We start from the raw sequence: 21,929 nt of genomic DNA, 5'->3' as shown, positions 1-21,929 counted from the left end.
TTCCCTGAACAAACAGGGAGACGCACTGACCCAACCGAGCCGGCTGGAGCTGGCGCTCTCGCGAGCCCTGGCCGCGTCCATGTTGCCACGTTCGCTGGAGACGCGCCTCACACAACCCTGCTGGTCGGGGGTCGGCCCAGGGAGGCGGGACTTAACGGCCTCCCACCCAATCAGCGCCGGGCAGCCGGGCTCCGATTGGGGCATCCCGCCGTCAATCAACGGTATCGCGGCATGGGGTTAGGTTGCGGCCGCGAGCCGACGTCAAACTGACGGTTGAAGTTTGGTTTAACGTCGCGGTGAAGAGCGGGCAAAGAGGCGATTGTTTACTGTCGGCTCCTTCCCAGTCTCCCCGCTTCACACTGAAGCAAACATCTCAATCAAGCAAGTCATGGCTTCGAAAAGCAAAGGCAACAGCAGCAGATCAAGCTCTGCGGGCTCGAGGAAAGGTGAGAGAGGGCCGGGGGAGAGGGGGAGGTTGCAACCTGGAGGAGCCGATGCCCATTGCCCGGTGCCGGGAGGGAGCCGGGCTCCGGAAGGGGTAATGGGCACCACGCTTGCCCGCCTACCCACAGCGCTATCACGCAGCGAGCATTTGCATGTTGCAAAATGCACCTTCCCTATTTAAATGTGTGTAGTACGTGGCTGCACCCTGAGTTGCGGTGGTTGGAGCTCGCTTTTCATTTAGGATTTGCCTAAATCTGTCGGATCCATGTTTGATCTCCTCGAGGTCAAAAACAAATTCTGACAGGTTTCATACCCGAGATTGGTTGCTTTCTCTACAGAACTGCACCGATTTCATACTTTGGGTGTGAGTTCAGTTGCACGTTCTACCAAACTGTACTGATTTTATATTTTGGATGGGTGTTAGCCTTTTTTCACGGTGCCAAGAAGCAGGTGGATCTCAAGCATTATGTCCGTCCCTAGTTCACTTTTGTATACAGGTAGTTTGAAATTTCACGTACCATGTGCTGCTGCAGTCATTGAAGTTGACGTAGATCTTATTTGTATTATGTACCGAGAGACATTGCCTTTTACTTGGGTTAGAAAGAGACCATTTATTTCATGCCGCATTTGAGCAGAGCAAACCCCCTATTCCTCCTCTTGTTTTCCTGTAAAACTATAACTTATTCTCTCTTGCGTTTCCATTGCTGTTTTTTTTTCAGGCGCTCCTTTCATGACATACCTTGTGAACACAACGTGATGCAGAGTGGTATAATTTCTTTCATGGGGATTTTGACCTCATGTTAAAGTATTTCTGGGAGAACATTATCTAAACCCTACAATGCTGATTTGGGAGTCTGTGTTATTAAAATACTTACATTAAAATCTATCTGAACTCTTATCTCCTCAAGTATTATCACTTGCTTTCACTTCCATTTTTGATGTACAGCATATTCTCTACCTCCCTTCTCTACCTGATCCTCATCATGTGCCTCAATGTTACCCCTCTTCTCAACCTTATGATATACATGCCACCTCTGTCCTCTACTCGCCTCGCCATGTGAAGCATTCCTTCCTGAGCTTGTACCGTACTTCTTTATCTCTCCCAGCCACTGACCGCAATGCCATACTCTCCCCATCATCTTAAGCATATTTGTAATAATTTGTCAGTTGCAGTTGAAACATTTGTCACTTGAACAATAAACCTAGAGTAGGAGTAGGGCATCTAGTCTACAAGTCTGTTCTGCTATTCACCAGTCATGTACTTTGGCTTGTACTCATGTACAATCGGCTTGTACTCGCTAGAATTTAGAAGATTGAGGGGGGATCTTATAGAAACTTACAAAATTCTTACGTGGTGGGACAGGCTAGATGCAGGAAGATTGTTCCCGATGTTGGGGAAGTCCAGAACAAGGGGTCACAGTTTAAGGATAAGGGGCAAATCTTTTAGGACCGAGATGAGAAAAACATTTTTCACACAGAGAGTGGCGAATCTGTGGAATTCTCTGCCACAGAAGGTAGTTGAGGCCAGTTCAATGGCTATATTTAAGAGGGAGTTAGATGTGGCCCTTGTGGCTAAAGGGATCAGGGGGTATGGAGAGAAGGCAGGTACAGGATACTGAGTTGGATGATCAGCCATGATCATATTGAATGGTGGTGCAGGCTCGAAGGGCCGAATGTCCTACTCCTGCACCTATTTTCTATGTTTCTATGGTTGCATATTCTGCTTCAGTGCTGGTACTTGCGCTATGCAAATTTTCCTTTCTTAAATATTCAGTTTCAAATTAATTCAAATTCAGAGAATTCTAAAGAGTTACAATCCTCTGCATGAATACATTTCTCCTCATTTTAGTCTTAAAGTGGCCCTAGGTTTAACACTGACCCCTGGTTCTTTATGTGAAAGCAAGGAAATGCAGACGCTAGTTTACAAAAAAGACACTATCCATTTGAAGAAGGGTCCTGACCTGAAACGTGATTTATCCATATTCCTCAGAGAAGCTGCCTGATCAGCTGAGTTACTCCTGCACTTTATGCCTTGGGTCTAGGTAACCTTTGGAGCCCCATATCTTTCTGGAGCCCCATAAATCCCAACATTCTTCTGAGCTCCAGAGGATATAGGCCTAATTTATCCTTGTAGTGAAAACTTGCCATCCCTTGAACTAGTCCACTATAACAAGAACATTCTCTTTTGGGTACGGACACCAAAAGTGTATCTAATAAATGTGTCGTCATCAAGGTTTATATCATTTTGGTAATTGAAACTAATGGTTCAGTTTTATTGGTAGCAAGCCCTACATGTAAACCTGAAAATGTAAAGGCACTGTATAAAATGTTTTCAATTCTAATTAGTAAGTCAAGAAAAAAATTACAGATGCTGGAAATCTGAAATTATAACAAAAAATGCTGGAAACACTCAGCAGGTCTGGCAGCATCCTTGGAAAGGGAAACAGTTAATATTTTGGGTCAGATACCCTTCATCATAATTTGGTGATAAACCAGAGCTCTCACTTAACGTTATTTCCCTGTTGCCAGCCGGGCAACGTAGGCAGCTTTTTAGGTTGCAAAATGACAGTTTAGGTGGTCATTTAAGACGGTTTGCATGACACGTGCGATAATGTGCTCGGACGAAGTGCGGAGTTACCAGTCGGAATTATGCTCAATGAAGCATTCACATATTATTTCTGCTTCAAATAAAGTCACAAACTAAACATATTCACCAATCAACACATGATATATACCACAATGACACGCTGCAAAATTATAATACAATATCTGAACTCTTTTTACACATTGTAATTAATGCAATTTCTATTAGTTCTTTGCACTTCCAAACAAAAATGTGGTTGGATTATTCAGCGTATGATCAACCTGTGTCAATAAATCCTGGACCATGGTAACATATATGCTTAACCATGCACACTACAGATTGATGCAAGCATGTTTTCTGTGAAGGACCGAAAATTACCATGTCATGGCCATAGCATGGGTCGTTATTGCTATTGGCACAAAAACACTCTCGCTTCCCACATAATTTATCCATTAAAAAATATACAGGTTGCATGGAAATTACTAAAGGCATTTTATGATAATAGCTGTTAAAACCGACTATACCCATCTGACAGGTTAAACATTACACTAACTGACAAGGGATGGCCAAAGGACATAACTGTAGCAAATGTTCTTTTGGTAATATGTTTAAAGGTGTCAAAACGCCACATTACCGGACATTCAGATTAGATGTACGTGTTGTGAACAGCAATGAAGAAACCCAGTTTGTACACACTAGATTTAAAAAAAAATTATTGATAAAAGCTGTTTCCATCATTCCCATAGAAGTAAAACTTGGATAAATCCAACGTATAGCTGTGAATGTTGCTCATTAAATAACTACAGTACTGATACTCCATATTAAGAGCATTGATTTGCCGTTAAAATGAATTCTGTAATAAAGTGTCAACGGTAGCAGTGACAATCGAACACTGCGGTTTTAATGTTTCACGTGTTCACAATTTAATTAATCCATATTTATGGACTAAAACAAATAATAACATTGGGTATTAAAACACATTTGATGGCATTCCGTTATCAAACATAGTCAATGTTCGCTCTGAAGACAATCACATCAATGATCTGGATGAAGGGGTGGTAAATTGGATTAGTAAGTATGCAGATGATACCAAGATAGGGGGTGTTGTGGATAATGAAGAGGATTTCCAAAGTCTACAGAGTGATTTAGGCCATTTGGAAAAATGGGCTGAAAGATGGCAGATGGAGTTTAATGCTGATAAATGTGAGGTGTTACACCTTGGCAGGACAAATCAAAATAGGACGTACATGATAAATGGTAGGGAATTGAAGAATACAGTTGAACAGAGGGATCTGGGAATAACCGTGCACAGTTCCTTGAAGTTGGAATCTCATATAGATAGGGTGGTAAAGAAAGCTTTTGGTATGCTAGCCTTTATAAATCAGAGCATTGAATATAGAAGCTGGGATGTAATGTTAAAATTGTACAAGGCATTGGTGAGACCAAATCTGGAGTATGCTGCACAATTTTGGTCGCCCAATTATAGGAAGGATGTCAACAAAATAGAGAGAGTACAGAGGAGATTTACTAGAATGTTGCCTGGGTTTCAACAACTAAGTTACAGAGATAGGTTGAATAAGTTAGGTCTTTATTCTCTGGAGCGCAGAAGGTTAAGGGGGGACTTGATAGAGGTCTTTAAAATGATGAGAGGGATAGACAGAGTTGATGTGATCAAGCTTTTCCCTTTGAGAATAGGGAAGATTCAAACAAGAGGACATGACTTCAGAATTAAGGGACAGAAGTTTAGGGGTAACATGAGGGGGAACTTCTTTACTCAGAGAGTGGTAGTGGTGTGGAATGAGCTTCCAGTGGAAGTGGTGGCGGCAGGTTCGTTGGTATTTAAAAATAAATTGGATAGGCATATGGATGAGAAGGGAATGGAGGGTTATGGTATGAGTGCAGGCAGGTGGGACTAAGGGAAAAAAGTTGTTCGGCACGGACTTGTAGGGCCGAGATGGCCTGTTTCCGTGCTGTAATTGTTATATGGTTATAAGACATTTCCAGCACAATAGGGTCAGCGAGGGGGGTTGTGTGATTCAGTGCGGGGTGGATAGATGGCGGGGGGGGGGGGTTGAGAAGGCAATCGGTGCGGAATGGATGGATTGAGGCAGGTGAATTAGTACGTGTTGGTTAGAGTATGTAAAATTGTGAGGGGAGAGCACGGGGGATGTCAGTGGTGTTGAATGGGGGGATCAGTACGGGATGGATGCGGGGGATCAGTACAGGATGAATGGGGGGGGGGTTCAGTACAGTGTGGATCGGATGGTCTGTTCAGGATGAATGGGGGATCATTACAGGATGAATGAGGGGATCAGTACAGGATGATGGGAGGGGGTCAGTACAGGATGAATGGGGGGATCAGTAGGATGAATGGGGGTAGACAAAAATGCTGGAGAAACTCAGCGGGTGAGGCAGCATCTATGGAGCTAAGGAAATAGGCAACGTTTCGGGTCGAGACCCTTCTTCAGACTGTTCCCCCCCCCCATTCTTCTTGAATGGGAGGATCAGTACAGGATGGATGGGGGGGGGGGGGTCAGCGCAGGATGAATGGGGGAATCAGTACAGGATGAATGGGGGGGGGGGGGGTCAGTACAGTGTGGATCGGAGGGTCTGTGCAGAGTGAATGGGGGATCACTACAGGATGAATCGGGATCAGTACAGGATGAATGGGTGGATCAGTAAAAGATGAATGGGGGATCAGTACAGGATGAATTGGGGGATCAGTATAGGATGAATGGGGGATCAGTACAGGATGAATGAGGGGATCAGTACAGGATGAATGGGGGGGTCAGTACAGAATGGATGAGGGATCAGTACAGGATGGATGGGTGAGCAGTGCAGAATGTATGGGCGGTGCAGGATGGATGGGAAGGGAGGTCAGTCCAGGATGAATTGGGGGACCAGTGTAGGATGGATGGGGGGTGGCAGGAGAATCAATGCGAGGAGGATAGGGTGATCAGCGCAGGATGAATAGGTTGGGGAGGGGAGCACAGGGGATGTCAGTGAGGACTGAATAGAGGCAGGAATGGGGATAGTGCGGGATGGAGAGGAGGGGTCTCAAGATATGGGGGTGGAGGGGGGCATACAAGAAAGAGAGAGAGGGGCGAGGTGGGGAGGAAGGAAGGTCAGCGCTCCTCGGACAACATCGCACCGCTGCCTTGGGCGTCCCTGTCCGCCGCCAAAGGAGGAGGCGGTTGGGATCTCCTCGCCATCGCCTCTCCTCCTCCACCAGCCAACAGGAAGGTGCAGCTTAAAGATCCTATAGCTATAGATCTTTGGTGCAGCTGCTTCAGACGGCGGAAGGAGGCCTCCCCCTCCCACCATCCTCCCGGCCTCGGCATGCGAGAGGGTTTGTTTTGAAAGCGGTTATCGCTATTAGTGGATTTGCAAGCAGCGGCTGCTATCAGGGCGGGCGGGGTGCGGGAGGAGATGGAGCTGCTGTCACGGCCGCTGTTGCTGCTGTGCGGGACCCGTCATTCGCTCCGACCCTTCGTCACCCCGCACCTGGTATCTTTGCCCCGCACTACAGCCGTCGCCGACACGAAACGTCACGTTCCTTTTCTCCAGAGATGCTGCCTGACCCGCTGAGTTACTCCAGTTTTTTGTGTCTATCTTCGGAATAAACCAGTATCTGCAGTGCCAAGCCGGGCAAAATGACTTGGTGTTTAGGTTGCCCGGTGGCACTTTGGGTGGTCATTGCCACTTGGGCAACTGCTAATTTCGAGCCCTGTAAACAAATAATCACACATTTCAGGAACAATTCACCTCATTCCATTAGACAATGTAGCAAAACATTGGGTTTTAGCAGGGGAGATCAGAGCAATTTATTTACATATTTTCACACCATGCTCTGCTACAAGAGCAGAACATTGTCTGCAACCAATCACTTTAATTTCCCTAAACGTACCCTGTTGGACCTTTGTTTAATCCTTTATTCTTTGTGTTTGACCTTTGTTTAATTTTTCATCATAAGTCCACTGAAAATTGTGATTGTAAGTTAATAGATGTATTTATTTTCAACTGGATCACATAGTTACACATTGTACTTCATTTTTGCACCAAATTATGTAAATCAGGTGTGTCAAACTACCGGCCCGCGAAAGGGTCCAATCCAGCCTGCGGTATGATTAGGGGAAAAAAATTATATTCACGGCCATTTATACTGTATCTGTACACCAAAGACAGACACAAAAATGCTGGAGTAGCTCAGCGGGACAGGCGGCATGCCAGAGGTGAGAATGATCAGAGACAATTAATTAAACCATTCACTTGATGCGGGCGGCGGCCCCCGGGGTGTGCATGCGGCGGGCGGGGACCACTGCACGCGGCGGCGAGCGATGACCACTTCGCATGCACACGGCGGGAGGGGGAGCGTGAGGCTTCCTCTCGGCGTCGCCATGGACGCTCCCGGCACCCGGCTCATCATCGCCATTGGTGGCTGCTTCCTCACTGCGCTAATGGTGGCCACTCCCGACCCTCAGGGCGGAGCGTAGTGTCCTTCCTGCCGGCAGGTGAGGCATCGCCTATGTTAGTCAACCACCCAACGCGCTGACCCCCCCCCAGAACAGACCCCCCACCCCCCATTCCAGACACCCTCCCTCTTCCCCATTCCAGACACCCTCCCTCTTCCCCATTCCAGACACCCTCCTTCTTCCCCATTCCAGACACCCCTCTCCCAGAATAGACATCCCCTCCACAGGCATGAGATTTTTTTGAGAATTTTGAAATTTGGTAAGGCATCGCCGCCGCTGCGAGGCTTCACCGCCGCCGTGGCCCCTTCGTTGCGAGGCTTCACCCCTGTCGACGCCCCACTTCACGCCTCCGTGGTGCCGACCCCGGCCGCAGGCGCCGTCGGCCGCTTCATCCGACCCAGGCTTCTACCCCCGAGACCCCGGCTGAGGTTCTAAGCGGCGAACCAGGAGGCTTCGAGGCCGCGGAGCCTCGATAAAAGCCTCTGGCCGCGTTCCCAGTCCACAGCTGCGGCCCGTCGAGATGCTTCCTGGCCGCGCAATGCAATGTATTGTTGCATTTCCGACTTGAACTCGCCATTGAGTCAGCAATTGGCATTCCTTAATGGTCACTGACTGCAAATTCTGGCAATCAGAAAATGTCCAGCAATCAAAAGAAGATAAAAGATTATTTGATTATTTTTCTTTTTTTTTAAATAATTTGACCATCGATTTAAAGATTAAATCTTTAATTTTAAATTTTGGGAAGTGTTATTTTCAAATAATATCTTAAATTCCAGTTTGAGATGTTAATATTTTGTCCACTGTCCATTTGACTGAGTAGCTATATAGCACAATATGATCATCTTTGAAATAGATGGATCATCATTTTCATCCTAACTGTTAAGAGTTGGATTTGAAATTAATTTGGCGTTTAAATTAAATGGTAAAGGATTAGAGTAAACAAGCAAAGAATCATATACGTGTAGGTGTAATATAAAATATTTTCAATATGACAAGTGTAAACAAGCAAGGAGTTGGTGTCATTTTAAGGTATGATTATCACAAATATTCTGTGTAAATTAAGAAGTGACAAGCAAGTAAAATGTTCAAGAAGGAACTGGAGATGCTGGAAAATCGAAGGTAGACGAAAATGCTGGAGAAACTCAGCGGGTGAGGCAGCATCTATGGAGCGAAAGAGGGTCTTGACCCGAAACGTTGTCCATTTCCTTCGCTCCAGAGATGCTGCCTCACCAGCTGAGTTTCGTCTACCAGCAAGTAAAATGTGTTATTTTAAGGTACAATATTTTTAAAAAATCACAGTACAAATTAAGGGTAAACCGGCAAGAAAACGGTGTCATTTCAAGGTACAATTATCAAAGAATTTCTGTATTAGGGGGCGCTGAACCCCCATCTCTATTCCTCTTTTTTCCGTTTTTTCCTGTCGCACGCCTGCTCCCCCCAGACCAGACACCCCCTCCCCCCAGACCAGACACTCCCCTCCCCCCCAGACCAGACACCCGCTCCCCCCATTCCAGACACCCCCTCCCCCCCAGACCAGACACCCCCTCCCTCCCATTCCAGACACCTCCTCCCCTCCATTCCAGACACCTCCCTCCCCCCATTCCAGACACCCCCAAATCTTAGCCAAAATAGCATGAGGTCAGGTTGAAAAAAACAAGGCAACGAAAGCTATGGGAGCATGAGCGCGTGAGTTTGCGCGTGCACAACTGATCCGGCCCACATGAAGTCGCATTTTGCCCAATCCGTCCTGTGACCTAAAATGAATTTGACACCCCTGATGTAAATGAATAAACATCCAAATACAGCACGTTGGGGATGGAAACATACATAATTTGACAAATGACACTCTTACAATTTCAATCAATTAACCACATTCTCCAGTTTTTAAATGCTTAGATGTTATTTTGTATGTACTCCCATCGTCTGAAGGTTATGATCCCTCCTTAATATCTTTTCTGGGACCTACTCCTGGTGTAATTTTGCATTCGTTTTTCTCAAAGTGGGATGCTAGTTGAGTATATTTTGTGGTGAACTGAGAACTCGAAATTAGAATACTTTGTGTGTTTAGGAGTAACACCCAGCATGTGGTCAGCCTATGTGTGGTTTGTGATAGTTACCCAGCAATAATAGGAGAACAATTATAAACAAAATATTTCAGTTTATAAATGATTGTAATATATATTGTTGCATTTACATTAGGCACGTTTACTGAATTACATGTTAGTTTCCACTAATGAAGCAGGATAGTTTTGTGTTTAAGTGTGATAGCTATGGAATCAGCTGTGGAATTCGTAAATTGGTGTTCCAAAGTGGAAGTGTAATAGTAATAATGGAAACTATATCTAAATGAACAGTTTATATTTTGAATTAGAGCGGTGCATCATTTGATTAAATTATCAGCCTGGATTTTTCAGAATAAAGCTAGAGGTTTTAAATGGATCTGCATAAATTGTGGCAAATTCAGGATGGGAATGTAACATTGGGGAATCTGTCCTTGGATCTGTTACTAGGTTATCACCAATTACAGGATTGGCAGTTCCTTTGATTTCAGTGGGGATAGGGACGAGGGAGAGGAAGTTCCACTTTTAGTTATTTGGCTTTAATATTTCGTTATTTAGTTGATTTTACTTTTTAGTTAATTTTTTTTTAATGGTTCATAAATATTCTGCAGTGCATACAGAGTTGATAGAAAGCAAATCTAGAAGTTGATCGTGCTAGCTTTAGTGCCACCAGTGGTGTTCAGACGATAGGGGAAGGCAAATTAAGTTAGAATTTATCTTTTAATAATATGTAATGGCCACTTTTATGATAGTTTAGAGACACTGGTCCTTTGGACCACCGAGTCCGTGCCATCCAGCGATCCCTGCATATTTACACTATCCTACACAAACAAGGGACAATTTACAATTATACCAAGCCAATTAACCTACAAAGCTGTACGTCTTTGGAGTGGAAACCAGAGAAAACCCATGCAGGTCACAAGAGAATGTACAAACTCCATACAGACAACATTCATTCTCGGGATCTAAACAGGTCTCTGACACTGTAAAGCAGCAACTCTACCGCTGTGCTGCCTGTGCCACTTCCTGTTCTGGTGATTCATTTTTTTGGAGGTCCATATCCAAATAATTCCAGAGTGTAAATTGCATTATTCTATTTGGACTGCACAAATCAGAATGGAAGCTGTTTAAGAAGGAACTGCAGATGCTGGAAAATCGAAGGTAGACGAAAGTGCTGGTGAAACTCAACAGGGGGAAGCAGCATCTACGGAGCGAAGGAAATAGGCAATGTTTTGGGCTGAAACCATTCTTCAGTTTTACAGTAAATGCAAAAGAACAGAAGAAAAACACAAAATATGCAGTGGTTCAGTGATATTTATTTGGAAAATGTGTTTATTATTTCTAAGCCTGTTTCAATAGACAATAGGTGCAGGAGTAGGCCATTCAGTCCTTCCAGCCAGCACCGCCATTCAACGTGATCATGGGTGATCATCCACAATCAGTACCCCTGCCTTCTCCCCATATCCCCTGACTCCACTATCTTAAAGAGCCCTATTCAGCTCTCTCTTGAAAGTATCCAGAGAACCGGCCTCCTTCTGAGGCAGAGAATTCTACAAACTCACAACTCTTTGTGTTAAAAAGTGTTTCTTCATCTCCATTCTAAATGGTTTACCCCTTATTCTTAAACTGTGGCCCCTGGTTCTGGACTCCCCCAACATCGGGAACATGTTTCCTGCCTCTAGTGTGTCCAAACCCGTAATAATCTTATAATAATCTTTAATTTTAACATTTAATATTTTTTAAAGCTCGTCATTTGGGAAAGATAAAATGGCCTGTTGAACATTTAGAAGCACATCCATTGAATAGCAACGGCAAGGAATTTGTGAAATGCAGTCAGTTGCTTTTAAAGCCAGCATAGTACATTGTGCTGACAAGCATGTTCCTTTCATTCTGTTTGCTTCCTTCTATCCTTTGTTTTTTTCCCCCTGAACAATACAATGAATCTTGAACTGTAATAAGCAGGCTGTAGGCTGGTTTGATAATGAAGAGATTACTTTTTTTTAAAAAGAAAAGAGACATTTTTTAAAAGAATTAGAAGTGTGCATCCAACTTGAAATCTGGAGATTAACAAAGGAATAAACTTAATTGGTATTCTGGTTCCTGTTGCAGCGCAGTTTAAAATATGCACAATGTAGAAAGGAAGGGAAGGTTTTGATTTATCAGATTTTAATGTTCTCTTTTTAATAAAGAACACTAGTATATATTTCTCTCTTTGGCTTCCCAGAAAATGTAATGAAAAATCCACTATGTTGGACACTTGACACATCTGCCGACATTTAATTTTTTGTTGTTGTGATTAATCATTGTATTGTGAAATTTGCAGGACCAAAGGACATTTTTCAGACAATTGTGATCATGCCAGCTCCACTGGAGCTCTCCTGGTCTTTGATATGAACTCGAGGCCCAAATTGCCTCATTCATAAGGTGCAATTTCATAAGAAATATGCACCTGTCCCATTTGAGTATTCTTCACTCTCAACAGCTATATACAGAGGTATCAAATCCATGCCCAACTTTCACGATGATAAGTAACAGTCTTTATAATATTAAACATATTTATTTAATTTTCCTGTTCTGTTCAGAATTGTTTAATCATCTCAATTCATATCCCTGACATCCCTTGCATTTTGTTTATGCAATCAATCAATGTTCAAGAAATCATATGCTATAAGAGGCTATTTAAATAATTAACAAACGAAAATATACTAACTGTTCATTACAAACTGCATCAATTCCTTAAAATAACTATCTCATTTGTTTCAAGTTTGCAACTATTTTCCTTTTTGAATATACTTCCAATTCCCATTTGAAGGTCACAATTGAATCTGCTTTTACCATGCTGTCTGGAGGTATACAATGAAAATATTGTGGCGGCTCCTGGTGGCAAGCCACGTACACAATGAACCCTTGGCTCTGGAGGGCGGCGTCTCGTTGTGGGAGGCGCTACTCACGGGGTTTGTACATGAGTTGGTATTTAAGGCCGGGCAACGCCCGTGACCTTAGAGGAGTAGGGATCTGTATCGGAGAGAATAAACAAGTCTCATGCACACAACTTGTGTCAGCTTAGTTTTTGGCTGGACTCCTGCGAGTCCCCGCTACAATATCTACTTGTGAATTATAACTTTGATATTTTTATTACTAAGGGGAAACATATTTTCTCCCTTCCACTCTTATTGAAGCTTTTCAGAATTTTGAGCTTTCTATTGAAACTGCCTTTAGGTATCACTGTCCTGAGGGCTTATTTCCAATCTCTCTTCATAACTGATATCCCTTGTAGCATTTTTGTAAATCTGCTTGGCATCATGTAGTATACATAATAGATAGCTGCTGCCAAGCACTGGTCTACGGGGTCTAATGTTTGTCACATGCTATCAATCGGTGACACCAATATCCTGGCAAGAAGGTTTGCTATTCTGGACGGTTTAATCTAGATGGGCTGGGGGATTGGTTCCAATGCAGGTGCGAGACAGTTGAGAGGCTGGTCAATTTTAATAGTTTAAAATCCACTGGATTACAGATCACCTGAAACCCTGTGTCATATAGTTAATTCATTTAATTAGGTCTCTTAATTTGAATCTCATGTTCGTAATTATTCACGCCTATCTGACCTGTGGAATTAATTGTGTGTTAAAAGTAACAGCTTTCCAAGAGCAGTCTTTGCGGCTGTGGTAGTCCAGGGGATGAATGTTGAGCTTTACAAAAGAACAAACAACTATTTGACAGTATATACAGTGGAACTGTACGCTATTTTGATGGCAGTTCGGTGGATGGAACAGGTGCAACCATGTAAAGTAGTAATATGTAGCGACTCATTATCTGCAATCCAGAGTATTGGGTCTGGTGCATCCCATAGGCGGCCTGACTTAGTTTATGAAATCCTGCTACTATTAAGCCAAGTGACAAGGAGGGGCAGTGACGTGACTTTGTTGTGGGTCCCAGCACACATTGGTGTTCTAGGGAATGAAAAGGTGGATACATTGGCAAAGGAGGCTATAAAAAAAAGAAACAGAGGTAAACTTACAACTATCCAAATCTGAAGGAAAACACATTGTGTGGAAGAAAATAAATCAGGAATGGCAACAATACTGGGAACAGGAGACAAAGGGGAGACACCTCTATTCGCTACAAAACAGAGTGGGCATTACAGCAAGAAGAGGGGGGAACAGGAGGGAACAGGTAGTATTAACAAGATTGAGGATAGGACACACTCACCTGAACAGCACATTAAAAATATTGGGAAAACACCCTACTGGGCTGTGTGAGGAATGTCATCAACCAGAAACAGTTCAGCATGCCCTAGTTGCATGTAGGAGATATGAGACAGAAAGAGGATTTATGATCATTGAAATGAGGAAAATTGGATTGACAGAAATATCAGTAAAGAACATTCTAGAGTGTGGAGGGAAAGGAAAAGGAATAAAGTTGTTGTTTGATTTCTTGAGGGCCTCTGGGCTTATAAAAAGGATCTAATATAAAGACATGAGTACTGTGGAATGAAGCCAGAAGGTGGCAGCAATGCAACATTGCGGATGCTGGCTGCCGTAAAACTCCAAAGAAGAAGAGGAAGAGCAGTTTTTGTGGCAATAGGGCCTACATGTTTTGTCTGTTTTGATTTAAACAAGTTATATAACTTGTTGAATTCATATTTGCTGCCATCTGGCTATTGAACAACATGTCTAACCTGTTTCGATATGTGCAATAATTGCATGTGACTTTTGAGCAGCTTATAGCCTGAGGTATACAATGTAGTTAATCAATTTAAATCCTTTTGAATCAAAATCATTAAATGGTATTTATCTAGTTTTCAAGAATGGGGTGGATTTATCAGCATCTCATTTTGCCTTAAGATTATCTTTTTTATTGGTAAATGAGTTAAATGCAGTTTTTCCTTATGATAATGCGCACCTAAATACTTTAAACCTGTAGTAGCTGAACGGTGTTTCATGATGAGGTTCTGGTAATTATTTTTCTGACTGCATGGAGCCATGGGAGAAATTAATTAATGCTGACAGGTTGGTATTTGATAAAACAAATGCCTGCTAAATGATTTTGTATTAAATTTGGTGCTCAAACACGGGCATCAAGTTGCTGATGTACATACAAATAGATTACATAATAATTTTGCCTAATTAACACTATGAAGAGTTATAAAGTATTATGGGTTTTAACTATTGATTCTTCATCTTGGCACAGAACCTGTGCACCAACACTGCTACAAGCTCATCTGGAATTGTGTGCTTTCCTTGCGACGACTATGACTGGTAATCTGAGAATGGCATGTAGTTGAGTCTTATTTTGTTGGTGTTTTAATGTTCAAAGCTGTGATTGTTGGAGGTGAGTTTGTGTGCTTGCATGCAACCTTATTCTGTTGCTGTGCTTTATCCCCTCCTGTGTTTTCTGAGCATCTTGTAAGCCCAGCACAAGGAAAACTTGCTTGAATTGAAATGTGAGCATTTGTAATGAATTTTTTGAAGTGACCAAAACATGAAGAGATGTGCTAATTTTGTTTGCAAGTTTCTTTGCTATAGTTTTGCTATGTAGCATTGTTAATATTTCGGTTGTGGTGAAGATTGTGTTTTCTGTATTATTATGAACTGATCAAGATTTTTGGCCTAGTAGATTTTGCACCTAACTTTGCATGAATGCTTTCTAAAATAATTTTTGAACATAAAATACAGATGTTTCTATAAAGTAATTAACAGATAGGAAGTCATTGTTTTTATAGTTATATTAACTGTTTGGAATGTTTGTAGGATACCACGTTTAATATGGTTTATGTCCATTCATCATTCCGCTGTGTGTATATATATATATATATATATATATTTTAATTCAAGGTTAAATGCAGTTAGTGGATTACTAGCTGTTTTCTAAGGAGTGAATTATAAATTATACTGTATGATGAAATGTTTAAAATGTTAAGTATGGAGAGAAAATAATACTTCTTATCAATTTCCTTTGTATGTAATCTACCTAAAAACTACTGCAGTATTTCTGCTCTCGACAGTTGGCGTGGACCATAGAGGTTAGATGGCCTGCGACTGTGCTGTATTACTCCATAATCTTCCATGGCCATTTTGCATATCCAAAATCTTCCTATTTCATTACTTAACTAAGACGATTGAATCTTCTGTCCGAACAACCTTACAACCCCATCCCCGATATTAACATACTAACCAGTATATCGATGATGTAATTGATTATCCTTTGATACTAATTCATTACAGCAAACATTTATTGTGTACTTGTCCAAAGAGCTGATTGCTCCACACATTGAGGAGATCATATTCCTTTTAAAACCTTGTTCTTTCTTCCTGTGCACCTTTCCCAATATTTCAGAGCCCTGAGATAAGAAATCATTATCATTATTCCCTCGACTCTTGCAATGTAGTACTGCCGTTCTGATGCCCGAACACGAGTACAATGTTTTAAATGGAGTTCCAGTCTTCTAAACTAATTTTTGATTGTTTTAATTTATGGTTGCGTGTCCCCTCAGGTGAATTTTTGAATTTAATTAGCCTTCAGTAATGACTTTAGAGTGACGAGGAATCATTTGCAGATGTAGAATTTATCTCTTTTTTTTGGCTGATGATTGGTACCTAACCGATGAGTGACCTGTAATGTATTTTATATAGAAAAATTGCCGAAGGCATTAATTCAATCTTGAGTAACCAAGTTATAATTTTTAGATCGTCTTTGGCATGGTGGTGCCTGTTCCATTTAAGTCAGAAACTAGCTTCTTGCCCCACTGCAACAATGAGAAGGTGATATAGATTGATTCTGCAGGATCGGGGGTGGGGGAGTTCTGCATCTTTGGGGGTGAGAAGTTTCGGAAAGACCCATAAAGATCATTATAAACACCTCAACAATATATACATTAACTAATATAAGGGTCATAAACATTCTGAATATTTTCATGTGTTTTTGTTGGCTCTTGTCAGGTGGGTGGTTTGTGCAATGGCATCTACGTTTTACTGTGAGCTTTGAGATGTTCAGAATATTTCTAAATTGTAACTTCTCCCTTGTATTCATCCTTTTTTTTAATCTCCATTTTTTTGCTCAATTTTATTTCTTAATTTGTTCAGATTCTTCAGATATTCTAACTTGTATTATTTTTTTTAAATATTCTGGGCAAGTATCATACCTTTCGGTAACTGTCTCCCTTTAGTTGATAAAATGTAGCATTAATTAGATTTCCCTTTTCCAATATAAGTATTATTTATCCCACTCAGAACAGATCTAGACTTGAAATTTTAGCCAAAATTATGTGGATAAAGTGTTACATTTTAAGTGTTACAATAAAGAAAGAGGAGAAAGCTATCAACTTGAGGCAGAGAGATGTTACACCATGACTCAAGTGTGATGTGCAAGGTTTTAAGGCAGAGAATCTTGTTTCACGCAGGAAAGTTATTTGAAGACAAAATGTAGCATTAATTAGATTTCCCTTTTCCAATATAAGTATTATTTATCCCACTCAGAACAGATCTAGACTTGAAATTTTAGCCAAAATTATGTGGATAAAGTGTTACATTTTAAGTGTTACAATAAAGAAAGAGGAGAAAGCTATCAACTTGAGGCAGAGAGAAGTTACACCATGACTCAAGTGTGATGTGCAAGGTTTTAAGGCAGAGAATCTTGTTTCACGCAGGAAAGTTATTTGAAGACAGTCTGAAGGTCTTGAACTGAAATGTCACCCATTCCTTCTCTCCAGAGATGCTGCCTGTCCAACTGAGTTATTCCAGCATTTTGTGTTTACCTTAAGTTATTTGACCTCTGGTGTCTGCCAGCTATTGGAGGAATTATCTTTTGAATGTCTATTGAATCTACATCCACCACCTCTTAAGACAGTCAATTGCACACCATGTGCGTGATCTTTTGTCAGTTAATTTGGGCTAGTAACCAGTAGGCAGATTTATCTGCAATGAAAGGTCATCGACCTAGCTCTGTTTCTCTCTCTGAGGTTTTGTCAGCAGTTATTCATTGACTTAGTTTAAAACCATGAGCGACTTTAGACAATTTTATTTTATGCCATCAAACAATTTATTTGCTCAGCTTGGAACAGACCCAAGTTCCCCAGGGTCACCACCATGAGCCCCTGCTCGATTTCATTATTCCTTCTGACATTTTAAAACGTGAGGTGCAGAAATTAGTCTGATGTTCCAGCTGGGATCTAATGATTTCTCAAGGTTTAGCGTAAATTATTTATATGCCATTCTGCTAGTTAAAAAATACCATTTTACCAGCAGCTTTTTCAAATATTTGTTGAAATGATTGTACAGGATAAACTCTTGAATGTTTCTGTTCCTGCATCCCTTCTCTTGCTTCTCTTTATCTTTCCTAAAATGTATCCTTTCACACTTTAGCATTAAATTACATGTTAAGCGATTGTTAATTTCACCAGATTGTCCTCCTATCACTAGTATCAGTGCCATTGTTTTCTCTGTGAATTTCTAAAAATATCTAAACATTTCTAAATAGTTTATTATTGGAGGGAAGAGACAGGAGAGGGAGAACAAGGAGGGAAGAGACAGAGACTAAGACTTTTGCCTCCATCACAATGAGGAGGTGCTTGGTGAACTCACTGTGGTGGATGTTAATTTGTGTTTATTGTATGTTTTGTTATTTATTATTATTGTGTATGACTGCAGGCAACGAAATTTCGTTCAGACTGAAATGTCTGAATGACAATAAAGGAATCAAATCAAATCAAATCAAATTATTGTCACATGTACTGAGGTACAGTGAAAAGCTTTTTACCTTGAGTTCTGAATCCTGGTCATTATTTTGTATCAGACATTGACCCTGGAAGACCACACCTGAAATATTGTGTGCAGTTTTGGTCTCCTAATTTGAGGAAGGATGTTCTTGCTATTGAGGGTTGTGCAGCGTATGTTCACCAGGTTAATTCCCGGGATGGCGGGACTGACATATGATGAAAGAATGGGTCAACTGGTCTTGCATTCACTGGAATTTACAAGGATGTGAGGGGATCTTACAGAAACATATAAAATTCTTATGGGATTGGACAAGCAAGAACCAGGGGTCACAATTTAAGAATATGGGGTAGGCCATTTAGGACTGAGATGAAGAAAAACTTTTTCACCCAGAGTTGAGAATCTGGAATTTTCTGCCACAGAAGACAGTGAAGGCAAATTCACTGGATATTTTCAAGATAGAGTTAAATTTAGTTCTTAGGGCTAATGGAATCAAGGGATATGAGGAAAAAGCAGGAATGGGGTACTAATTTTGGATGATCGGCCATGATCATATTGAATAGTGATGATGGCTCGATGGGCTGAATGGCCACCTCCTGCACCTATTTCTACGTTTTTAAAATCTGTCAACTGCACACACTTTTTGCATCTTAAATCGGAAACTTAAAAAGTACTGTCGTGGCTGCTGGTCCCTTTTTCCATTGTGTAAGCACAAGTTGATGAGCACAAGGAAATCTCTGGTTAAAAAGGTAATGAAGTAGGTGAGATGGTCTGATAGTGAAGCAAGACATCTGGTTATTTCAAACGGTAATTTATTTCCATGCTAGTTTGTATAATCAGTAAGTTTAATTTAAAGTTTGCATTCCAGTGGGGCACAATAAGCTCAGCTTTGATTGTGATTTTAAATTATAACAGGTTTCATTTCTTCAGAATATCCCAATTTGCAGTCCATTAAGTACTTTTGAATTGCTGGATATGGAAATACCTTGTTTGGCAGGTCCTGTGATAAGGGAAAAGATCACTGTTTCTCATCTTTTATCAAAACTGGAAAGTATGGAAAGATTTAATGATTGGAAAGTGAGGAGTCAAAAGGGCAAGCTTCATTCCGTGGGTACCGATCAAGGGTACGCTATAGAGCTATGCAACAAGCAGTCATTTAAATCCAGAGATGGTACAACGCATGCAAAATAGGGCATTCCCAGTTTGTGCAATATCATCAATGAGGTATGCGACCATTACCATTCAGGCTGCCTACAAGGGCATGGTGGTTAGGCAGTGGGTTAAGCAAAAGAGGGCTGCGGTAAAAATTCAGTCAGTACTCCATATGAGTCGGTATAGGAAAGACTTCCTCAAACTAAATTATACAGCAATTGTAGTGCAGTCGCACTACCTTGCTTATGAAGCAAGAAAACTATACAGAGCACAAATCAAAGCCATTGTTGTAATGCAAAAATAATATACATCCTATTTCTTGATGAAGAACCAGAGATGTGACTTAAGAAGACAAATAGATGAACAACAGAAAAGGCTTAAACGATACAAAAGGCTTAAACGATATAGGAAAGACTTCCTCAAACTGAAATATACAGCAATTGTAGTGCAGTCTCACTACCTTGCTTATAAAGCAAGAAAACTATAGAGCACAAATCAAAGTCACTGTTGTATTGCAAAGACAATATAGATCCTACTTCTTGATGAAGAACCAGAAATGTGACTTTAGAAGACAAATAGATGAACAACAGAAAAGGCTTAAACGATACAAAGAACGGTTAAATAAATGTGTGACAATGAGTAAAAAGCTGCGAATAGAAAAGTCTAAAGAAGAGAGGCTTGCCGGTCGAGACAAAAGTATGCAGGACCGATTGTGACTAGGACACTTCACCACAGTCCAGTATGGAGCCTCCTTCACTGAGCAATGGACAAATGGTTATACATTACAGAATCTCATTAGACAAGAGCAGATAAATACACAGCGCCAGGAAATTGAGTGACAGAGGAAGCTGCTAGAAAACTAAAACCTGCAGCCATGTGTCAGATCCCACCTACAAATAATAAATGGAAACAGAGGAAAACAGCAAATATATGAAGCAGAAAATGAAACGTTAACTTTAGCAGAATATTTCTTCATTAGTTCAGGAATTTTTCTTTTTTCTTTTTCGTGTCTTTTCGAAATTCTGTTCTTTTTCTTTTCTTCTTTCCTTTTTTTTCCTTTTTCCTTTTTTCCAATTTAGTTATTAGTTTATAAAATGTTAAAATGGAAGCAGTACGAAAATTGTATAATTGTTATGTCGATTACTTTCTCCTTGTATAATTGCTTCTAATAAAATAAATATTAAAAAAAAACTTTAGCAGAATATTAGGAACAGGAAGAAATCTTCAAAATTAGATTAGGGCATTTAAAAAGGGAATGGGCAGAGACAGGCAGAGCTAGAGCGATTAGAAAGAGTGCGCAATTTACACATAAGGGAACGGAAAAGGATAACACATAAATCAAGGGATAATGTATTTTGTTTAAGGAAGATGAGTGGAATGAAAACAGTATAAGTGCAAATATTAGATATGATTATTACAGTTATGAGGATGTATTGTAAGATGACTAATAATACAATTTTGCAACCGTTTATTAATCAATTATATTTTAGGTAAAGAGCATATACCGTGAAGGTGAAATTGAGTTAAAAGGGGAGGAATGCTGTGTATGTAATAGAAATGGTGTTACCTGCCTCCAAACTAAAGGCTGAGGGGTGTTAGGTATCTAATGTAATTAACATATTTGATGTCTTGCGCAATGGTATGCACGCGCAGGAGAGACTCAAGGTGGCGTCCTGGAATAAATAAGCTTGTTTGTTTTACTCCCGTGTCTGAGTGTTTTTTAAAGTCAGTTCCAAGCACCAGATACACAACAGGGTTTGTGAAGAAAAGATGAGTAAAGAATATGACAGAATAGAACAGCGTAAAAATGGCACAACAGATTGTGCTGCTGCTTCACATTGTCAGTTCAATCCTGTCCTCCACTGCAGGTTGTGTGGATTTTGCCCATTCTCCTTGTGACTGCATGAATGCCCCCTGAATGTACATTTCTCCAAAATCCCTAAGATATGGAGGTTAAAAGTAATTTAACCATGATGTGGGTAGGTGGTGGGATAATTGGAGAGTTAATGAGAGTGAATGGGTTGGAGAGTTAATGAGAGTGAATGGGTTGCAGAGAAATAAGTGGGGGAAATTGGGGTTGATGGTACTGACGTGATTGACTAAATTACCTTGTTCTATATCCTAATAAATGTAAAACTAGCAACAATTGTTTGATGAACAGCTGCAATCTCAACCTGCTGATTGAAGTAGATAGCTTGATTGAAAGATGTAGTGATATTTCTCAAATTTACATTGAGCTTCATTGAAGTGATATAGGGTACACGTTTGAAACGATACACAGATGCTCCCTCACCCGCTGAGTTTCTCCAGCATTATTGTCTACCTTTGATTTTCCAGCATCTGCAGTTCCTTCTTAAGCAAGTAGATGTCATGCTCTTTATTGAGATCGAGTGATCAACAAAGACACCAACATAAGAGACTGGTCTGTGCACGTATGTGGCAGAGACTGCAAGTCAGAGTCCTGCTTGTGGACAAAATAAAGTTCTTGTTGTGCAGTGATCTC

General features: G+C 41.0%; 1 protein-coding gene across 1 annotated transcript in view; it reads left to right on the top strand.

Annotated features, from left to right (window-relative positions):
* Nucleotides 1-211: 211 nt before the first annotated feature.
* asph (aspartate beta-hydroxylase) overlaps nt 212-21,929 on the top strand; it is a 223,095-nt gene continuing 201,377 nt past the window's right edge. Inside the window, exon 1 of the mRNA XM_033020394.1 lies at nt 212-446. Within this exon, the coding sequence (XP_032876285.1) occupies nt 389-446 (58 nt within the window). The 5' untranslated portion in view covers nt 212-388. The remainder of the gene's footprint in view (nt 447-21,929) is intronic.

Source organism: Amblyraja radiata, chromosome 4 (genome assembly GCF_010909765.2).
Source record: "Amblyraja radiata isolate CabotCenter1 chromosome 4, sAmbRad1.1.pri, whole genome shotgun sequence".
NCBI classification, from domain to species: domain Eukaryota; kingdom Metazoa; phylum Chordata; class Chondrichthyes; order Rajiformes; family Rajidae; genus Amblyraja; species Amblyraja radiata.
This window is presented reverse-complemented; position numbering and strand designations above follow the sequence as displayed.